Source organism: Bufo bufo, chromosome 3 (assembly GCF_905171765.1).
Source record: "Bufo bufo chromosome 3, aBufBuf1.1, whole genome shotgun sequence".
Taxonomy (NCBI): Eukaryota; Metazoa; Chordata; class Amphibia; order Anura; family Bufonidae; genus Bufo; species Bufo bufo.
Window position 1 is genome coordinate 449,774,699 of NC_053391.1, and position 19,619 is coordinate 449,794,317.

At 41.1% G+C, this 19,619-nt stretch overlaps 1 protein-coding gene across 8 annotated transcripts in view; it reads left to right on the forward strand.

The window, feature by feature from the left end:
* Nucleotides 1-19,619, forward strand: part of INPP4A (inositol polyphosphate-4-phosphatase type I A) — a 169,900-nt gene that overhangs the window by 107,597 nt on the left and 42,684 nt on the right. For 5 of the 8 annotated variants that reach the window (XM_040425107.1, XM_040425112.1, XM_040425114.1 and 2 more), the window contains 6 exons: nucleotides 645-792; nucleotides 6,572-6,702; nucleotides 8,617-8,721; nucleotides 9,001-9,109; nucleotides 16,596-16,613; nucleotides 19,060-19,243. In XM_040425107.1, coding sequence (XP_040281041.1) covers nucleotides 645-792; nucleotides 6,572-6,702; nucleotides 8,617-8,721; nucleotides 9,001-9,109; nucleotides 16,596-16,613; nucleotides 19,060-19,243 — 695 coding nt within the window. The remainder of the gene's footprint in view (nucleotides 1-644; nucleotides 793-6,571; nucleotides 6,703-8,616; nucleotides 8,722-9,000; nucleotides 9,110-16,595; nucleotides 16,614-19,059; nucleotides 19,244-19,619) is intronic. The other 3 variants (XM_040425111.1, XM_040425115.1, XM_040425113.1) reach the window with 1 other exon arrangement.

The following is a 19,619-nucleotide window of genomic DNA, read 5'->3' on the forward strand; positions in this document are numbered from 1 at the left end:
CACCTCAGAGTCAGAGTGTTATTGGTGAAAAGCATTTGCCCTGACTTTCTTCCTAAATATGATTTCCTCATCTGAGGAAGATGATGAATATGGTGAGGACAGTACCCTTAGCATTTTGGGGTTCCCTGAGAGAATTGTGGAGACAGTGTCCCCACTGACATTGATGCTGCTACTATACGATACCGTACAATACAATACAACTTTATTGATCCCAGGTGAAAATTGCCTTGCTAGTACATCAGCTCACACAACCGCTATAGTTCACATACCGTAATTACATATAATTACATACAAATACACGACAACACAGATGACCCGTACGAGTAGAAATAATGCCCCTCTTTCCTGTTGTCTTTTGTCTAATTTTATCTACTTGTAGAAAGTAATTTATTGTACATTGAAATTGCCATGGGTAGAAATGGAGCAAGCGTCCACATCCATTGGTGCTGGAAAAATTCTGAGGAAAACATTCGCTCTTGTGAGATTTCCCCAGCTGACCAAGCTCCTTAATAGCTGGTGTTAGGTGGCTTCCTCCCGAAGAACAAATATGTTTGTGTGTGTTTGTTCTATACATGTTTGTTCTGGTTCCTGAGACGCTGTATGAAATTTGACTATAATGTTTACTTCTATTTTCCACATTTCAGTGTTCGGTGGGGCAATCTGTCGCATGTACCGTTTTCCGACGACGGATGGAAACCACTTACGCATATTAGAGCAAATGGCTGAGAGTATCCTCTCCTTGCACATACCTAGGCAATTTGTAAAACTTCTCCTTGAAGAGGATGCTGCACGGTAAGATATGTGTGATTGCGCACATACAGTATTCACGTATCTAGTAGCCTGTTTCCAGTTTTGTACTCAATCATTTATTTTATTTTTTTGCTAACATTTACGGTAAATGGTTTTTACAGTAATTCCTCCACATAAAATACACCTTAATAAATAAAAAAAGTCGTTAGCAATACACATTGGGGCATAAATGAAGCAGTATATGTTTTGGTGAGTATATTATGTTCTTAAGGACATTCACAAAAAAGGGCCTGAATAGGTAATAGTGAAGTTTTAGTGACTTTTCTCCTGGTGTGCCCAGCAAGCATTGTACATCTATATACATTGTGTGATGATAAGCTCCCTTTATCTTGGGTTAGAAGTAATGTTTGTATTAAAGTGTGTGACTAATTATTTATTAAATGAATTATTAAAGAGGTTATCCGAGATGCGGCTGCGATCCCATGTGGCCGCCACTTCTGGGATCACGTGCTGTACATTCGGGATTACAGTCTGCAACACATGCAAGAGATTTAAACCCACGCATGCACTACAGGTTGTAATCCCTGGCTGGGATCATGTGCCTAATGTACGGCAAGTGACCCTGGAAGTGGCGGTCGCATGGGATCACAGCTGAATCTCAGATAACCCGTTTAAGTGTATGTTCATTTTTTTCATTCAAACAAGATGTAGTCTTTTAATAAAATCTGTCTCAAAAGACACATGTAAGGCCAGTTTCACATAAGTGTGTTTGGTCTGGGAAATACACTCCATGTAACAGCTGCGTTTTCTGGACTGACAACTGCTCGTCTGACCCGAACTTGGTGCGCCATAGTAATTTATGATGTTGTGAGTTCCTGCCTGACATCAGGTAGCTTTCACAGCCCCTAACAATATTATGTTTGATATTTTATTTTTTTACATCAATCATGGTTTAACCCCTTTAATGAAATGCAGTTTCTCACATCAGATAAATACAATGCATTCAGAGACTTCAGACCTTTTTACTTTTTTCACATTTTGTTATGTTGCAACCTTGTGCTAAAAGAAAAAATAATTGTTCAAGTTTTTCCCTATCATTCTGTACTCAATACCCCATAATGACAAAGTGAAAACAGAAAGTTAAAAATCTTTGCTAATTTATTAAAAAGTAAAAACTAAAATATTACATTGACATAAGTATTCAGACCTTTTACTTAGTACTTGGTTAAAGTACAGGGTGTGGAAATGTAAAAAAAAAAATACTTGTCGAAGGACTAAAGCGGGGGCTTGATCTACTTGTCCCTCATGACAATCTACTTGTCCTGATACAAAAAATAATTTAAAATCAAAACCATATTTCAATGCACCGCCACGCTTCCTTATGCAGGGAGGTGGCTGGCTTGCGTTCCAGTCTTTGTGGTGTGAAATGACTCTAAGTTTAGTCCTCTTTCACACGTTGTGGGGCGTGACGAGCCATTAAAGTGAATGGCACCGTAGCCACAGCCGTAGGCGATCGGATGCACGGGATCGCAAGGCACAATTACAGGGAGTGCAGAATTATTAGGCAAGTTGTATTTTTGAGGATTAATTTTATTATTGAACAACAACCATGTTCTCAATGAACCCAAAAAACTCATTAATATCAAAGCTGAATATTTTTGGAAGTAGTTTTTAGTTTGTTTTTAGTTTTAGCTATTTTAGGGGGATATCTGTGTGTGCAGGTGACTATTACTGTGCATAATTATTAGGCAACTTAACAAAAAACAAATATATACCCATTTCAATTATTTATTTTTACCAGTGAAACCAATATAACATCTCAACATTCACAAATATACATTTCTGACATTCAAAAACAAAACAAAAACAAATCAGTGACCAATATAGCCACCTTTCTTTGCAAGGACACTCAAAAGCCTGCCATCCATGGATTCTGTCAGTGTTTTGATCTGTTCACCATCAACATTGCGTGCAGCAGCAACCACAGCCTCCCAGACACTGTTCAGAGAGGTGTACTGTTTTCCCTCCTTGTAAATCTCACATTTGATGATGGACCACAGGTTCTCAATGGGGTTCAGATCAGGTGAACAAGGAGGCCATGTCATTAGATTTTCTTCTTTTATACCCTTTCTTGCCAGCCACGCTGTGGAGTACTTGGACGCGTGTGATGGAGCATTGTCCTGCATGAAAATCATGTTTTTCTTGAAGGATGCAGACTTCTTCCTGTACCACTGCTTGAAGAAGGTGTCTTCCAGAAACTGGCAGTAGGACTGGGAGTTGAGCTTGACTCCATCCTCAACCCGAAAAGGCCCCACAAGCTCATCTTTGATGATACCAGCCCAAACCAGTACTCCACCTCCACCTTGCTGGCGTCTGAGTCGGACTGGAGCTCTCTGCCCTTTACCAATCCAGCCACGGGCCCATCCATCTGGCCCATCAAGACTCACTCTCATTTCATCAGTCCATAAAACCTTAGAAAAATCAGTCTTGAGATATTTCTTGGCCCAGTCTTGACGTTTCAGCTTGTGTGTCTTGTTCAGTGGTGGTCGTCTTTCAGCCTTTCTTACCTTGGCCATGTCTCTGAGTATTGCACACCTTGTGCTTTTGGGCACTCCAGTGATGTTGCAGCTCTGAAATATGGCCAAACTGGTGGCAAGTGGCATCTTGGCAGCTGCACGCTTGACTTTTCTCAGTTCATGGGCAGTTATTTTGCGCCTTGGTTTTTCCACACGTTTCTTGCGACCCTGTTGACTATTTTAAATTAAACGCTTGATTGTTCGATGATCACGCTTCAGAAGCTTTGCAATTTTAAGAGTGCTGCATCCCTCTGCAAGATATCTCACTATTTTTGACTTTTCTGAGCCTGTCAAGTCCTTCTTTTGACCCATTTTGCCAAAGGAAAGGAAGTTGCCTAATAATTATGCACACTTGATATAGGGTGTTGATGTCATTAGACCACACCCCTTCTCATTACAGAGATGCACATCACCTAATATGCTTAATTGGTAGTAGGCTTTCGAGCCTATACAGCTTGGAGTAAGACAACATGCATAAAGAGGATGATGTGGTCAAAATACTCATTTGCCTAATAATTCTGCACGCAGTGTATGCCTGAGGTCCGGTCAAAATGCTGCTTGCAGGATTTTGTTTGGACTAGACCGCAGGCATAATGTGCCTTGCGATCCTGTGCAGCCGATCGCATTGCAGCCGTTGGGCATGGTTATGGTGCCAATCATTTCAACAGACCACTACGCCCCGTCCTGCCCCACAATATAATTAGCCGGCCGCAATGCGGTGCAGTGCATTCTGGACAGAATCAGGCCGGAACGCACTTACGAGGCCTTAATGTGATCACAGCTCCCTTTCAGAGGTCGGGTGCAGGGAATGTTTCTACAATGTTTGCATTGGTTGGCAGTGCGCTTCCCCCCCCCTCTGCGGTATTAAAATCATTGGTGGGCAGTGCGCCCTCCCCCCATCATTGGTGGCAGCGGCAGTTCCGATCGGAGTCCCAGCAGTTTAATGCTGGGGCTCCGATCGGTTACCATGGCAGCCAGTATGCTACTGAAGTCCTGTCTGCCATGGTCAGTTACTCAGCGGCATTATACTTACATGCGCTGTGGCCACCCGGCGCTTCTTTCTTCTTGTAACTCACAGGTCTGTGCGGCGTATTGCTTATGCTTATCGAAATTCGCCGCACAGACCTGTGAGTTACAAAAAGAAGGAGCGCCGGGCGGGCACAGCGCATGTAAGTATAATGCTGCTGAGTAACTGACCTTGGCAGACAGGACTTCGGTAGCGTCCTGGCTGCCATGGTAACCGATCGGAGCCCCAGCATTACACTGCTGGGACTCCGATCGGAACTGCCGCTGCCACCAATGATGGACGGGGGAGGGCGCACTGCCCACCAAAGATTTTAATACTGGGGAGGGGGGCATCCAATGGCATATTTTAACTTCAAGCGTCCCCATCACCATGGGAACGCCTCTCCACGCCCAGCTCGTCGCTGATCCACTGCGTCCACTGCTCCGGTAAACAAAGCCATCTCAGCCCTGCTACTTGCCCACAGCAGGGCTAAGTTACTGAACAAACTACCTGCCCGGCGCCCGGAACTGCATGTCCCGGGCGACGGGCGATACGATTTCCACACCCCTGAAGTACTATTGGCAGCTATTACAGCCTCCAGTCTTAGGTATGATGCCACAAGATTTCTACACCTGGATTTGGGGACATTCTTTTCTGCAGATCCTCTGAAGCTGTGTCAGGTTGGATAGAGACTGATGGTGGACAGCCATTTTCAGGTCTCTCCAGAGATATTCGAATGGGTTCAAGTCAGGGCTCTGGCTGGGCCACTCAAGGACATTCACAGAGTTGCCCCCAACTCACTCCTGGGTTGTCTTACCTGTGTGCTGTCATTGGGTCATTGTCTTGTTGGAAGGTAAACCTTCAGCCCACTCTGAGGACCAGAGCACACTGGATCAAATTTTCATTAAGAATATCTCTCTACTTTACTCCATTCAGATTTCCCTCAACCCTGACCAGTCTCCCTGTCCCAGCCACTGAAAATCAACACCATGCTTCACTGTAGAGATGGTATTGGTCAGTGCCTGGTTTCCTCCAAACATGACGCACTTAGAAGTGAAGTCAAAAACTTCAGTCTTGGTTTCATCAGACCAGAGAATCCAATTTCTCACAGTCTGAGAGTTCTTTAGGTGCTTTTTTTTTTTTGCAAACTTTCATGTGTCTTCTACTGAGGAGAGGCTTTTTTCTCACGAGTGCCATAAAGCCCAGATTGGTGGAGTGCTGCAGTGATAGTTGACCTTCTGAATGTTTCTCCCATCTGCACATAGGATCTTTGGAGCTTAGGCAGAAGGAGCTTTGGAGTTTGGGTAGAGTGATCTTTGGAGCTTAGGCAGAGTGAACCTAATGATGATTCTGCCTAAACTCCAAAGATCCTGTGTGCAGATGTTTGACCTTCTGGAAGTTTCTCCCTTCTGAAACTCCTTTGGAGCTTAGGCAGAGTGAACATTGGGTTCTTGGCCACATCACTTACCAAGGCCCAGGGCAGCAAACTCTAGGAAGAGTCCTGGTTGTTGCAAACTTCTTCCATTTAAGAAATATGGAGGCCACTTGGGAAATTTCAGTGCACAGAATATTTTTTTGTTATTTTTTTCCCCAGATCTGTGCCTCCACACACAATCCTGTCTCTGACTTATACATAAAATTCTATCCTTATTGCTTGTTTTTTTGCACTGATATGCATTGTCAGCTATTAAACCTTATATAGACGGGGCTGTGTCTTTCAAATCATGTCTAATCAATTGAATTTGACACAGGTGGACTCCAATCAAGGTGTAGAAACATCTCAAAGATGATCAAGACAAATCAGAGGCACCAGAGCTAAATTTCAAACGTCATAGCAATGGGTCTGAATACTTAACGTCAATGCAAAATTTTTGTTTTTCCTTCGTAATAAATTTGAAAACATTTCTAAAATTCAGTTTTTACGTTCTAATTATGGGGTACTGAGTGCAGATTGATGGTGAAAAACTCAATAGCAATATCTTCTATTTCAGGACATTTTGGATAGTCATGGGGTGTTATATATTCTCGATATTATAAACATGTGACCTTACTCTAGGTGCAGTCTAGGTGCATAGCTTACCCAAAACTAGCAAGTGATTATCTCTGACCATAGCAACATCATTTCCATTGGTTTTATGAATTCTAAGTGTTTAATGTTTGGTGTGTTTTCTCAGACAGAATATATTAAATTTGAGGTGCTCTTCAATAATTGAGTTCTTTTCTGTCTTAACTTGCATAGAGTGTGCGAACTTGAAGAATTGGGGGAGTTGTCTCCATGCTGGGAAAATTTGCGCCGACAGATAGTGACTCAGTATCAGACGATCATTCTAACATACCAGGATAATCTGACTAATCTTCATCAGTACAAAGGTCAGCTGCAGAAATTATCCCCAGATTTTTCTCATGGTTTTTGTGTCTTTCTTTAATGTATGTAGCAAACAAGGCTTCACTCGGTATATGAAAATCTAGGCCTGGTTTACTGGAATCACAGAATGGAAACATGCAGATGGGGAAGTATAGGAAGAAGCGAAGTGGAAGGGTATGCAGAAGAATATAGAACAGAGAAGTGTAGTAATGTAAACTTGTAATAATGTTGTTCTTCGTCCTCAGTCATCACTATCAGACTGGAGGTCCCCACAGCCAGCCAGCTGTTCAAAGGGCCCACAGTGCTCTTGTGAGATCTGCAGCTTTTTCATTGTCTACATCGGGCTGTCTACTTAATAATACGCAGTGCAGGCTTTTGCAAATTTATCCCATTCACTCGCAGATTGCCCGATGTAAACAGCCTCTTCAAACCAATTCCACCAATCTGATATTATTTGCCTATCCTGAGGATAGGTCATCAATATCCTGATCCTTTTTAAATTTACAGATATCTGAAACCCCTTTAAAGATAGACATAGAAGAGGTAGTCCCTGAAAAGAGATTTGTTAAAGCCTTTACACCACTTAGTGGCATTGAAAAGTGGAAAATTATGGCGGACATCATATAAGTGTTGAGAAAAGGGGTGAGGCCTCCTGTAAATTATAGAGGATATCTACACCAACTCATAGCTGGCTTAGATTTAAAATTCTGTTTTAAAATGCCGGCCTGTGTTGCATTTTGCACCAGGTAACTTTTAGACTAAGGCTGGGTTCACATCACGTTTTTGATCTTACATTTAACATATACAAAAAACTTAAATGTTAAACAGATGCCTCAGATGGATGTCATAGAATGGCATCCGTTGTCAAAGAGTTCCATTGTAAGAAAAATGTATATGCTAACGTATAAAAAAAGAAATTGCGGGACTTTGCAGGGTGGAAAGCTTAGTGTACCAAGGTTTTCCATCCTGAAGAGTTCAGCAGAAAACATATGTTAATATATATGTTGTTTTAGAATGGAATTCTATGGTGACGGATGCCAATGTATGGTGTCCGTCAGAGGCATCCATGTAATGTATAAATTTTTTAAATATTTTAAATGTAAGACCAAAAATGTGATGTGAATCCAGGCTACCACTGGCGTATGTAATACCAGTCTTAGTGTAGCTGCCCCACTGTCTCTTTGTGACCTGTGACTGCTGTAGCCCCATCATTACGTGCTTTACCTCAAACACAAGCACCAGAAACATTGTTTTCTTGTGTCATATATTGTTGCAATTGTTGAGGTAGAGAAGGATGTAAAGATGTAGATTTAAAGGTTGTGGATATCTTTGGGGCATTTTTACTTAAATAGATGGATTTTTGAGGCAGGGTTTTAATAAAAATTCTTGAACTGTTTGGCTTCTGCAGCTTCTATGTATCACAGTACATAACAAGCTGCAGAATGTCATTCACAATGAAATCCATCAGAGCGCCTATCTGATGCATCTCTCTTCTCCTGAACAGTCTTAAGAACTCAGCAGTGATTTGGTGATAAATCTGAACAGAAGATTTTTCAGGAGGGGAGAGTGAGAGGCTTGAGGCGAAGTCTGGACTTCTGATTGTGAATAGCATTCTACAATTTGCTATGTACTGTGGTGCATAGAAGCTGCAGAAGAGTGCAACATTTTTAATAAAACCCTACTGCAAAAATGTTTTTAGGCAAGCATATACACTATGCATTTAAGAAAAAATGTCCCGATAGGTGTCCACAGCCTTTAAAATTAAATCACAGATATAATGAATGCTCTGTCCATAAGGCGGAGTTCCCTGGAGTACACTTTTGTACAGTATGTACTGTTCTAAGTGTTCTATTTGTTTTAATGTGGATTTTAAATTCTGAATGCTGAATTATTAAATGTAGGTTATTTTTGTTTTCTAGGCGTTTCTTTCAAAGCGAGTAGCTTAAAAGCAGACAAGAAATTAGAATTTGTACCTACCAATTTACACATTCAGAGAATGAGAGTTCAAGATGAATCCACATCAGGTATCACTTTCATGCATATAATTTAAATGTTCTTTAAAAAAAATCTGATTAATTCTGCGGCTTGAGTGGGATGTCTTGACTGCAGACTTCTGTGTAGGTCACAGAGCTCCCAAGAGCACTATACCACTTCAAATAGCTGATGGATGGAGGTGCTAAAAGTTGGACTCTTACTGATCTGGTATTGATGGTTCATCCCTAAGTATAGGTCATCGGTATTAAATTTCCAGACAACCTCTTTAATAAGAGTACTAATATTCAAATCTCATCTTCTAACTTTAGATCAGAACTATGACATAGTAACTATAGGAGCGCCAGCTGCACATTGCCAAGGTTTTAAATCTGGTGGATTGCGGAAGATATTACACAAATTTGAAGATGCAAAGAAAAAGTAAGAACTTCTTTATCCCAGTTCATCATATTACTGAATTGTGTATTACCTATGTCTGTGAAGGTTCTTAGGGTACTTTCACACTTGCGTTAAAGTTTTCCGGTATTGAGTTCCGTCCTCGGGGCTCAATACCGGAAAAAAACTGATCAGTTTTATCCTAATGCATTCTAAATGGAGTGCATTCTATTCAGGATGCATCAGTTCAGTCCCTCTTACGTTTTTTGGACGGAGAAAATACTGCAGCATGCTGCAGTTTACTCTCATGCCAAAAATACAAATTATTTTTTTTAACTTACATTGACGTGTATTAGTGCCAGATCCGGCATTGAGGGTTCAGGAAAAACGGATCCGGCTTTCCAAAAATGCAAAAAAATGAATACCGGATCCGTTTTTCCAGATGACACCAGAGAGACGGATCCGGTATTGCAATGCATTTGTGAGACGGATCCGCATCCGGATTCGTCTCACAAATGCATCCGTTTGTGTCCAGATTGCCTGCCAGAATCCTCTGCCACAAGTGTGAAAGTACCCCTATTCATCTTGGTCATGGTATATCAGTAGTAATAAGTCAGAGCAACTAAACTTGTATATTATTATTTATTTATTGAAGAAGTTTCGCTAGTCATCTAATTGGCTTTTTCAGTTAGAATGGTTTGTACAAGAAATCTCCAGCATTAAATACTGGTAACTCGTTCTTTAGTCATCAAGGTAAGATGTTGATTGCATTTGCATTACTGAAGCTATTAGTTATCAGGCTGACTGAAGCTATTAGGTGTAGGCGCTGGACAATTAATTCACCCTTTTAAAGGATAACTGTCACATTTAGACCCTAATTTCATTTTTCATATATGTAGTTACTAATAACATGATATTCCAGAATCAGTTACTATTAGACTGACTTACCCCATATTTAATAAGATTCAGCCCTTAACAACCAGTCTGCATAAAACTGCAATTTCACTATTCAGTTAAGATGGCCGCCACTGCCCTCACCCTGAGGCTAATCCCGCCTGCCCTCACTACCCACAATGCATTGAGCTCCTCACATGCACTAGCCAGTAACAATAGCCCCCCAAAAGTGTCAATAATCAGAGCTCTCCCCCCCCTAAAGGGTTAATCTCCTGCAGCACAAAGGGGTCCTCTTACCACATGTTGCTTTCATTTATACACTGAGCAGATGGCAGATCTCCCTTCCCTGGTCTGCGCTGCTTTAACACTGCATTCTCCAGCTCTGCTGAGTGAGGGAGCGTCTGCCAAGCGCAGGGACAGGGAGAAGTGCACACAGCACAGGCACTGTTATCAGCTGCTGGGGAGGACCTGGCTTTAATAATTTACTTACAGTCCCTGACTGTCAGTAATGTGAGCCTGCACGCAGTGTGCTCCGTCTATCAACAGATAGACGGACCATGCCTAGCAACCCTATTTTAAGCACAGGTAAAAAATAGGCAGTACAGGGAACAAAAATGTGGAATTAAGGGGTAATTGAATACACAGTGAAAAGTTGAAATAGGGCCACCAAGGTGATATTAATCACCACAATCCAATACGCCAAAAAAAAATAATACGACAGTTATCCTTTAATGTCTGATGATTTATTTTTTTTGAAAAGTGTGATATTGAATTTTTTCTTAGGGGTGCTGTATCAGTGCAGGCTGTGTAATCCCTTCCCTGAAGGGACCCCGCACAGACTGTGCTGGTATAGTGTTGAAGGACATGTGATGCCGTTACCGTCGTGATCAGTGCAGGAGGGGCGGGGCTTAGCAGTGGTGGGGAAGGACCTGTGATGTCATGTGACATGAGGGGGTGGAGCTTTGTGTGGAGGAGAATAAATTGGAGAAGCGAAGGATGTGAGAGCCAGGTAAAAGCTGGGATTTGCAGTTGACTTCTCTTATACCTCCTTCCTGTCCATGTCCTCTGATATCACATAATAACAACTTAGACATGCTGGGAGTTGTAGTCCTCTCCTCCCTGTAACGTCCTCTGATAGCAGATAGTAACAGCCAGGACATGCAGGGAGGTGAAGTTCTCTCCTCTTATACCTCCTTTTAGTAATGTCCTCTGAGGATATAATAAGAGCCTGAACATGGTGGGAGTTGTAGTTTTCTCCTCTTACACCTCTTCCCTGTAATGTCCTCTGATGGCACATAATAGTCTGAACGTGCTGGGAGTTCTAGTTCTCTCCCCTTATACCTTCTCCCTGTAATGCCCAATAGCAAACTCTTGGAGGCAGCAAGGAAAGGTGTTAAATAAAGCAAGTAGGCACCAAGTTTGGTGAGTAAAACAATCATTTGTGTTCTAGATTTCTAGTTTAATTTGTCTGATGCTGTTATATAGATTATGATTTCCATTCTATGTGTCATAGTCACCCACTGTCCCCATTCTGATTTCCTCCTTTTTAGGATTATGAAAGTGGCCACCCTAACTGTATTTTGGCTAACTGGACATGTTTTAGTTAATTTAGCAAGAAAATTGTGATAGATAATCGTCCATAGAGTTGAGATTTTTTCCCAAAATCGCCCAGCCCTAATTAAGTGTGATTTAACTGCCTCGGGAGATGTGTTAGAAAAGCTTTGTAAGTGGCAGACAATAGATGTTGCACCCCTCCACCTCTATTCAAGCTTTTTTCTCCAATCTAACAATTTTACATTGCCGTTCTAACAACTCTCCTGAGGCATTTTAATCACACCTCATAGCTTTAGTCATATGAATACAATCAAACATCTTACTTCCATGACTGAAGCATGAGTCACCTGTATTTAACCCTTTCACGCAAGTGACTTACTGCATTTGGACGTACAGTCGCGTCCAATCTGCTTACCGGGGCTGTGACACTATAAAGTGTCACAGCTCCGGAGTCTCCGCTCTCCCCGAGAGCAAAGACACCAAGGAAGACGGTAAGGGACCAATCAGAGTTGTCCCTTGCCGGCAAGCGCTCCGATTGGTTAGTCTCTGCAGACTAACCAATCGGAGCACTTCATAGAGAAAAATGCCAGTTTCAGGCTGTGATCTCCACGCTGGAGATCACAGCCTGAAATCAGGCATGACTGCCACCTTGCCCCCAGTGCCCCTGATAAATTTAAGTGCCCCCCACAGGTGGCCATTGCCCCCATCACCCCCTGCTGCGATGTCCTCTGTGCCGGTTCTGATGGCAGAGGCTCTAGAATGGAGCCGCTGCCATCAGAAAAGAGTGTCTGCTGAAACTTACAACTGACACTCTGCTGCTACGGCTGAAATCGGTGCTGGCACTGATCTCAGCCGTTTACCCCCATAGATGCCGAGGTCAGGGTCTGATCAGCCTTAGTGTAAGTGTAGCACTGACTATACAGTGCATTGCAATAGATGACTATTGCAATGCATTGTATATCCATCAGGCCCACTGGATCTTCAAGATCCAGATGGGTCTTGATAAATAAATAAAAAGGTGTAAAAAAAAAAAGTTTAATAAAAAATAAATTTAATTTAAATAAAAATTGTCTTTTCTCATATTCGTTGATTTATGTCATTAAAAAAATTAAATTAATAAAAAAATACACATAATTGGTATCGCTGTGTCTGTAATGACCTGATCTATAAAAGTATCATATTACTAATCCTGCGCGGTGAAGGACGTAAAAAATAATGTAGAAAAAAATGACGGAATTGCTGTTTTTGTCACCTCACGTTCACAAAAAATAAATAACAAGTTATGTTATGTTATGTTACTAAGTCCTTGTATAGCGCTCTAGAGGAACTCAATCCAATCGAAGCGCTTATGGACGGCTATATTTGTGAGCCCCTACATCATCCTACACAAATAGCCAGGTCTTAACCAGCTTCCTAAAGTGATAAATTATTAACCAGCTTCCTAAAGTGATCAAAAAGACCTATGTACCCCAAAATGATACCAATAAAAACTACAGCCCATCATGCAAAAAACAAGCCCTCAAACATCTTAGTTGGTGAAAAAATATAAATGTTATGGACTTTGGTATATGGCGATGCAAAATATAATTTATTTTTAACACAAAAGTGATTTTATTGCTGAAAAAGTAGTAAAACATAAAAAATATAAAAATTATTTTGTATCGCCATAACCGTATCAACCCACAGAATAAAATAATCATATAATATTTACCACAGGAGGAACCCCATAAAAAATAAAAATAAAAAACACTGACAGAATTGCCATTTTTGACCACTTCACCTCCACAAAAAATAGTAAATATAAAAAGTGATCAAAAAGACATATGTACCCCAAAATGATACCAATAAAAACTACAGCCCGTCCCGCAAAAAAACAAGCCCCCAAACAGCTACATTGGTGAAAAAATACAAATGTTATGGGCCCTAAACTAATTTCAGCAAATTACATGTTAGAAAATCCTGATGTCTTTTTTACCCTTTGAATGCTGCCTTGCCCCCAAACAGCGGTTTATGACCACGTATGAGGTGTTGCCGTATTTTGGGCTGCATTTTCTCCTGTTACCCCTTGTAAAAATTAAAAATGTGGGGCTAAAGCAACTTTATATTGGAAATAAAAGTTATTTTTTTATTCTCACATCCATGTGTTTCTAAATTCTATGAAACACTTGTTGGGTCAAAGCATTCACTTCACGACTAAATTTATTACTTGAGGGGGTAGTTTCCAAAATGGGGTCACTTTTAATGGTTTTCTTTCTAGGGGTACCTCAGGGTCTCTTCAAATGTGACATGGCACCTGAAAGCCATTCCAGCACAATCTGGCCTCCGTTAACAATATGACGCTCCTTTCCCTCTGCACCCCGCTGTGTGCCCATAAAGCAGTTTATGACCACATATGGGGTGTTTCTGTAAACTGCAGAATCAGGGTAATATTGAGGTTCCTTTGGCTGTTAACCCTTGCTGTGTTAGAGGAAAATTGGATTTAAATGGATAATCTGCCCCCAAAAAATGAAATTTTAAAATTTCTCCTCCAATTTGGTTTAATTCTTGTGGAACACCTAAAGGGTTAATAAAGTTTGTAAAATCGGTTTTAAATAACTTGAGGGGTGTAATTTCTAAAATGTGGTTATTTATGGGTGGTTTCTACAGTGTAAGCCCCCACACAGTTACTTCATAACTGAAATGGTGGGTTTTGGAATATTTCTTAAAAATTAAAAAATGTGCTTCTAAACTTCTAAGCCTTCTAACTTCCTAAATTTTTTTAATGACAATTACAAAATGATGCCAACATAAAGTAGACATATGGGGAATGTAAAGTGATAACTATTTTATGAAGTATCACTATCCGTCTTAAAAGCAAAAAAAATTCTAATTTTGAAAATAGTGAATTTTTCCCAAATTTCTGCAAATTTTGGATTTTTTTATGCACAAAGGTAAAATGTATCAACTCAAATTCACCACTAACATGAAGTACGATGTGTCACGAGAAAACAATCTCAGAATAGCTTGGATAAGTAAAAGTGTTCTAGAGTTATTACCACATAAAGTGACACATGTCAGATTTGAAAAATGGGGCTCCGGCATTTGGTCCAAGCTGTCACTTAAACGGGTTAATTTAGGAGATTTTTCATACAAGCCTTTGTAACTGAGAAGGGCAGTCGGGTGCCTAGTGAAACATCTTCTTGAAAAAATTACAACCCTAGTTTCTCTGACTTAATAGTATTGATATGCGTTTCCTATAATTTTGTCAATCATAACCAAATACATACTGGTCTACAGACTAGGTCTACTAGAGGTGGTTTCCTTCCTTATTTCCAAATGGCAAACGTAAAGTATTCCTATAATTCAGTACTCTTAATTATAGCTAGACATTAGGTGAAACAGTTGTACAGAGGTAACCAATTGAAACCTCGTAGGAATTTGCCCATCATATAAAGTGATGGCATATCGTGAGGATATGCCATCACTTTTTTATTGGTGGGGGGTCCAACTTCTGGAACTCAACATTCTAATCTTGAATAGGGACCCAGGATCAGTGGAGTTCTCAGAGGTTGAATCCCCACTATCATAAAATGATGTCCTATTTTAGCGATATGGCTTCACTTTATAAGGGAATAATCCTTTAAGAGTCTTCTGCATGGCTCCCATTAATCAGAATAGGATCTATGTGACACTGTTCAGAGATCTGTATCTCTTTAGATACCTACATTGACTTGGAGAATGGAATTAAAGGAAAATGAATACATAGCATATGTTATACAGCAATGTGTTACACCAAAATAAGCAAAAAGGATCTTGTCTGTGCCAGTGTAATACAGATGTAGTACAGACAAATCTTTAGAACTATAGCCTGTCTACTCAAATTGCACCACAAATCTTGCCTACTATTTATGTTGGATCACCTGTAGCTGTGATGGCTGACCTCAGGCACTCCAGCTGTGGTAAAACTACAACTCTCAAGATAGATGGAGCATGCTGGGAGTGGTAGTTTCACCAAAGCTGGAGTGCCGGAGGTTAGCCATCAGTGACCTAAAGGATGCTTATGCATTTACTGAATATTATGTGAAGAACAAACAATATCATTGTAACATTGGAATTTGGTGGATTAGACCTCAGAATACTACAACTGAGCAACCTTGACAATTGTTACTAACTGAATCTACTAATTTTATGCTTTAATGTGGCTTTCGCTTACAAATCCTTTAAAAGAGTTGTCTCACAAATACAACCCCTATTCATATGCTTTATTCCCCCTAACCACAGTGGATACGAGTTCACACCGTGGTCCGGCATTCTGTTTGAAATGGTACACTATAGCTGCGTACATCTGTCATAGACTCCAATTATTTATAAAAATGGTATAAAGTGCTATTGGAAAGCGAAGCCAACTATGAATTTCAGTACAAAAGGTATATCAATATATATTGGTATATTGGCCAGACATGTCAAAAAGGACACCGTTCTAGCACACAACTGGCAATTGATAGCCCGTGGACCTGTTAAATATATGTCATACAAAAAAATTTCCATATATGCTAAGCATTGACATCCCCTGGCAATATTAGCTGATTACCGAGAGTTTTAAAAAGCACATATTCCACCCTACTACACCAGGCATACTGCCTGGTAGGGTTGGTCCTGCTAATTAAAATGATACTTGTCTTGTGAAAATCGGTTGTGACGTTCCCTCAAAAAAAATACTTTTATCCTTTAGGCAGATGAGGGCCTCAGTGCACTGCGGGGGCATGGCCAGCACAGGTGAGCTGTAGAGCTGAGATGCACCCCCTTACCATCTTGCTGATGGGTGCTCTTTCATCTAATTTGATCGCAACGCCCATGTAGATTTCTTCGGAGAAGGGATTGTCTTGTTGATGCAACCTCTTTTAATTTGTTTAGTTTGTGCCAATAGCTTCAACTTAATTCTAGTTTTGGGCTAAAGCTCCTCAGTGATCCAGCATCTTCCATGTCTCTGTGGAGCTCCACCCTAAAATGCAGATATTTTGTTTAGGCTTTTTATTTTAAATCTTTTTGAAAGTAAAATACTTTTATGATCTAATTTTGCGCTTTGTTTCTTGGCTCCTTATAGCAGTTTTGAGGAAACTTGGTGAGTTGGCTTTGCAGCATCCATGCCACCATATGTTTATTTTCCATGCATTTTGTAATACTGTCTTTGTGTGGTTTTGTGTGGCTGTCTTTCCATTATTGCATTGTGGTGCCTTTCTTTTACACACTTTTCTAGCCTTGCCGCTATTAGAATGGGCAGAGGTCATAAAAGCTGCTGCTTCAGTATCTGGCTACACTTGGACATGGAGTACTCGTCTGTGGTTTTAGAAAATGCTGTTTTTTTTTTTAAAGCATGTGTCTGCCATGCCAATATTACATTTTAGACCTAGATCAATGAATGTCAAAAGTATTGTGTTATAGATACTTGTTTCGTCCTGTGTTCGTCCTGTGTGTATTGGTATTTTTCCTAATTATTTCTTTGCATACCTGTAACTCGCATAATTTGCTGCCTTTGTTGTGTTCAGACTGGCTGTGGGCTCGTCGTCGCCCAGATGCGTTCCCGAGTCTTCCTGTTCGGCTGCATAATGTAAATGCATCTGAACAGGGAAACTGAGGAACATATCTGGTTGGGACCCAAGTGGAAAAGCCTGCAGTTATTCCGAGCATAGAGAAAATGGCGGCATTGGGCATGAGGAATGGATAAGTGTGGAGGAAACCATCTTTACTCCACAGGTTCTGAAGACTCTGGGTTTTTCAGAAAAGCCGCAGTACCCCCTTAATGTAATCTAGTGTCTGGCATCAAAATCAGTAAGTTGTGCACTTATCCAGGAAGTGTCAGGAATGCCTTTACGGGATATCCCAGTTATAAACATTTTATTGCTCTTCCACTGGATAAGCGATAAAGGTTAAACTGTTCGGATCCCCAACAATTGCTAGTCTTGCCCGTCCGTTAAAACTTTTAACTGCAGTTGGATGGCAGGGGGTCTCAGCTAACATTTAGCTCCTGTCCCCTAAATAGATTATAAATGTTTTCTTTGGTTTTTACTTTGGAATTTTCAAGTATAAAAAAAAAAAAACTTGAAAAAAGCATGCATCCAGGAAAATGAATATCACAAAGAATGCAACAATTGACCAATGTTTTTCTGCTGTGTTGCTAATACATGAGATTTTACTTATCCATTAAAAACTGCCATATTTATTAATGGCACTCGCACCACAACCGTTACACCATTTCTAACAGTTTTGATGCCATGGTAGTCTGTACTTGGATCCCAGATTTAAGAGAAACAATCAGGGTTCCCTCCTAGCAGCATATGTCATCTTGTATGTAGACAGATCTGTAAGTGGCTTCATAGGGTATGTTTGACAGCGGTGAAGTTGGCACAGATGCGCCAGTTGTCATGTGATGTAATGGGCACAGATGCTCTTTCATACATATGATATGAACTAGCTCCATTATGAAGCAATATTGGTTGGAGATACTGGACTCCCTGGTTTTGCTTTTTCCATAGTTGCTGAGGTGAAGGACATACAGCGGAGACAATGTTTTTTTTATAGTGTTACAGTAATCAACTTTTTTTTTGCGTTTGATAAAATGTATTCATTATCGATCATCTTTTAAGAACATGATATAAAGACTTAAAAGGGCACCTGTCAGCAGATTTGTACCTATGATACTGGCTGACCTGTTACATGGGCACTTGGCAGCTGAAGGCGTGTGTTGGTCCCATGTTCATATGTGCCCACATTGCTGAGAAAAATTATGTTTTAATATATGCAAATTAGTCTCTAGGAGCAACGGGGGCGTTACCATTACACCTAGAGTCTCTGTTCTCTCTGTAACTGCTGCGCCCTCTGCACTTTGATTGACAGGACCAGGCAGATGTGATTATGTTTTCACTGCATGGCCTGTCAATCAAAGCAATGGTGGGCACATATGAAGAAGGGACCAACACAGACGCCTTCCGCTGCCACGTGCATATGAAACAGGTCAGCCAGTTTCACAGGTACAAATCTGCTGATAGATGCCCTTTAACAGACCTCTGCACTGTGTTGTACCTGTTCAAAAACTCATACCAGATACCAGTTGCTTCCTTCTGCCTCCCTTCAGGTGACTGTAAACATCAGAACGGACAGGGTCACGTGTGCGCCACTACAGCTAATGACAGGACTCAGTGGTGACGTGTCCCCGCTGCTGGGTCACATGTCACCACCGGGGCCAGTCATGGCTGTAGTGGCGCACCTGATCCCGTCTGGAAGTCTACAGGACGGGAATCAGAAGACTGCTGAAGGGAGCCAAGGTGAGAGGAAACCATAATGGGGTGCCAAGATGCAGGTGACGATTTTTTGCAGCAGATATAACACAGTGCAGGGGTCTGTTAAAAAAACAAACTGGACCACCCCTTTAATCCCAAGCAGACCACATCAAGTAACAAGCATCTTCCACTCTCTGAGTCATGTATCACAGTCATTCATTGTATGCATTCATTGTACTGCTTGCGTGGTGGTAATTTTTCCTCCCTGTATGGGGTATTCTTCATTTCCAGCACGACAGCTTGCCCCCAGTCCATTGTTTACATACCCCAAGATATCATCCGAGCCAAGGAGATCATCGCCCACATTAATACCCTGAAGACGCAGGTCAGTTATTATGCAGAGAGGCTCTCCAGAGCGGCAAAGGACCGATCGGCCAATGGCATTGAGAGGACACTTGCCATTTTAGCAGATAAGGTGAGGAATTTCGATTTTCTTCAGGTTGTATGTTTCACGTTTCCAACCGTAGACATATAAATCTCCTTTACCCCTTATCATTCTCCAGCTAATTTTGTTCCTTTTATGCATTTCTGAAATAAGCTGCTTGCAAATTGCTGTATCAGACTTCACATTCAAGGCCAGGGGCGTAGCTATAGGGGAAGCAGGGGAAGCGGCTGCTTTGGGGCCCTGACCCAGAAGGGGCCCATCCAGGAGGAGGAGGACTAAAACATTTTGTCAGGGCCCCCTCAACAGTATTACACAATGAAATTATATACAGTGACAGCTCTGAGAGAGAGATCTTTACTAGCCACAGAAATGGGGGCGGCATGAATGGAAGGGGTTGCGAAAAAAT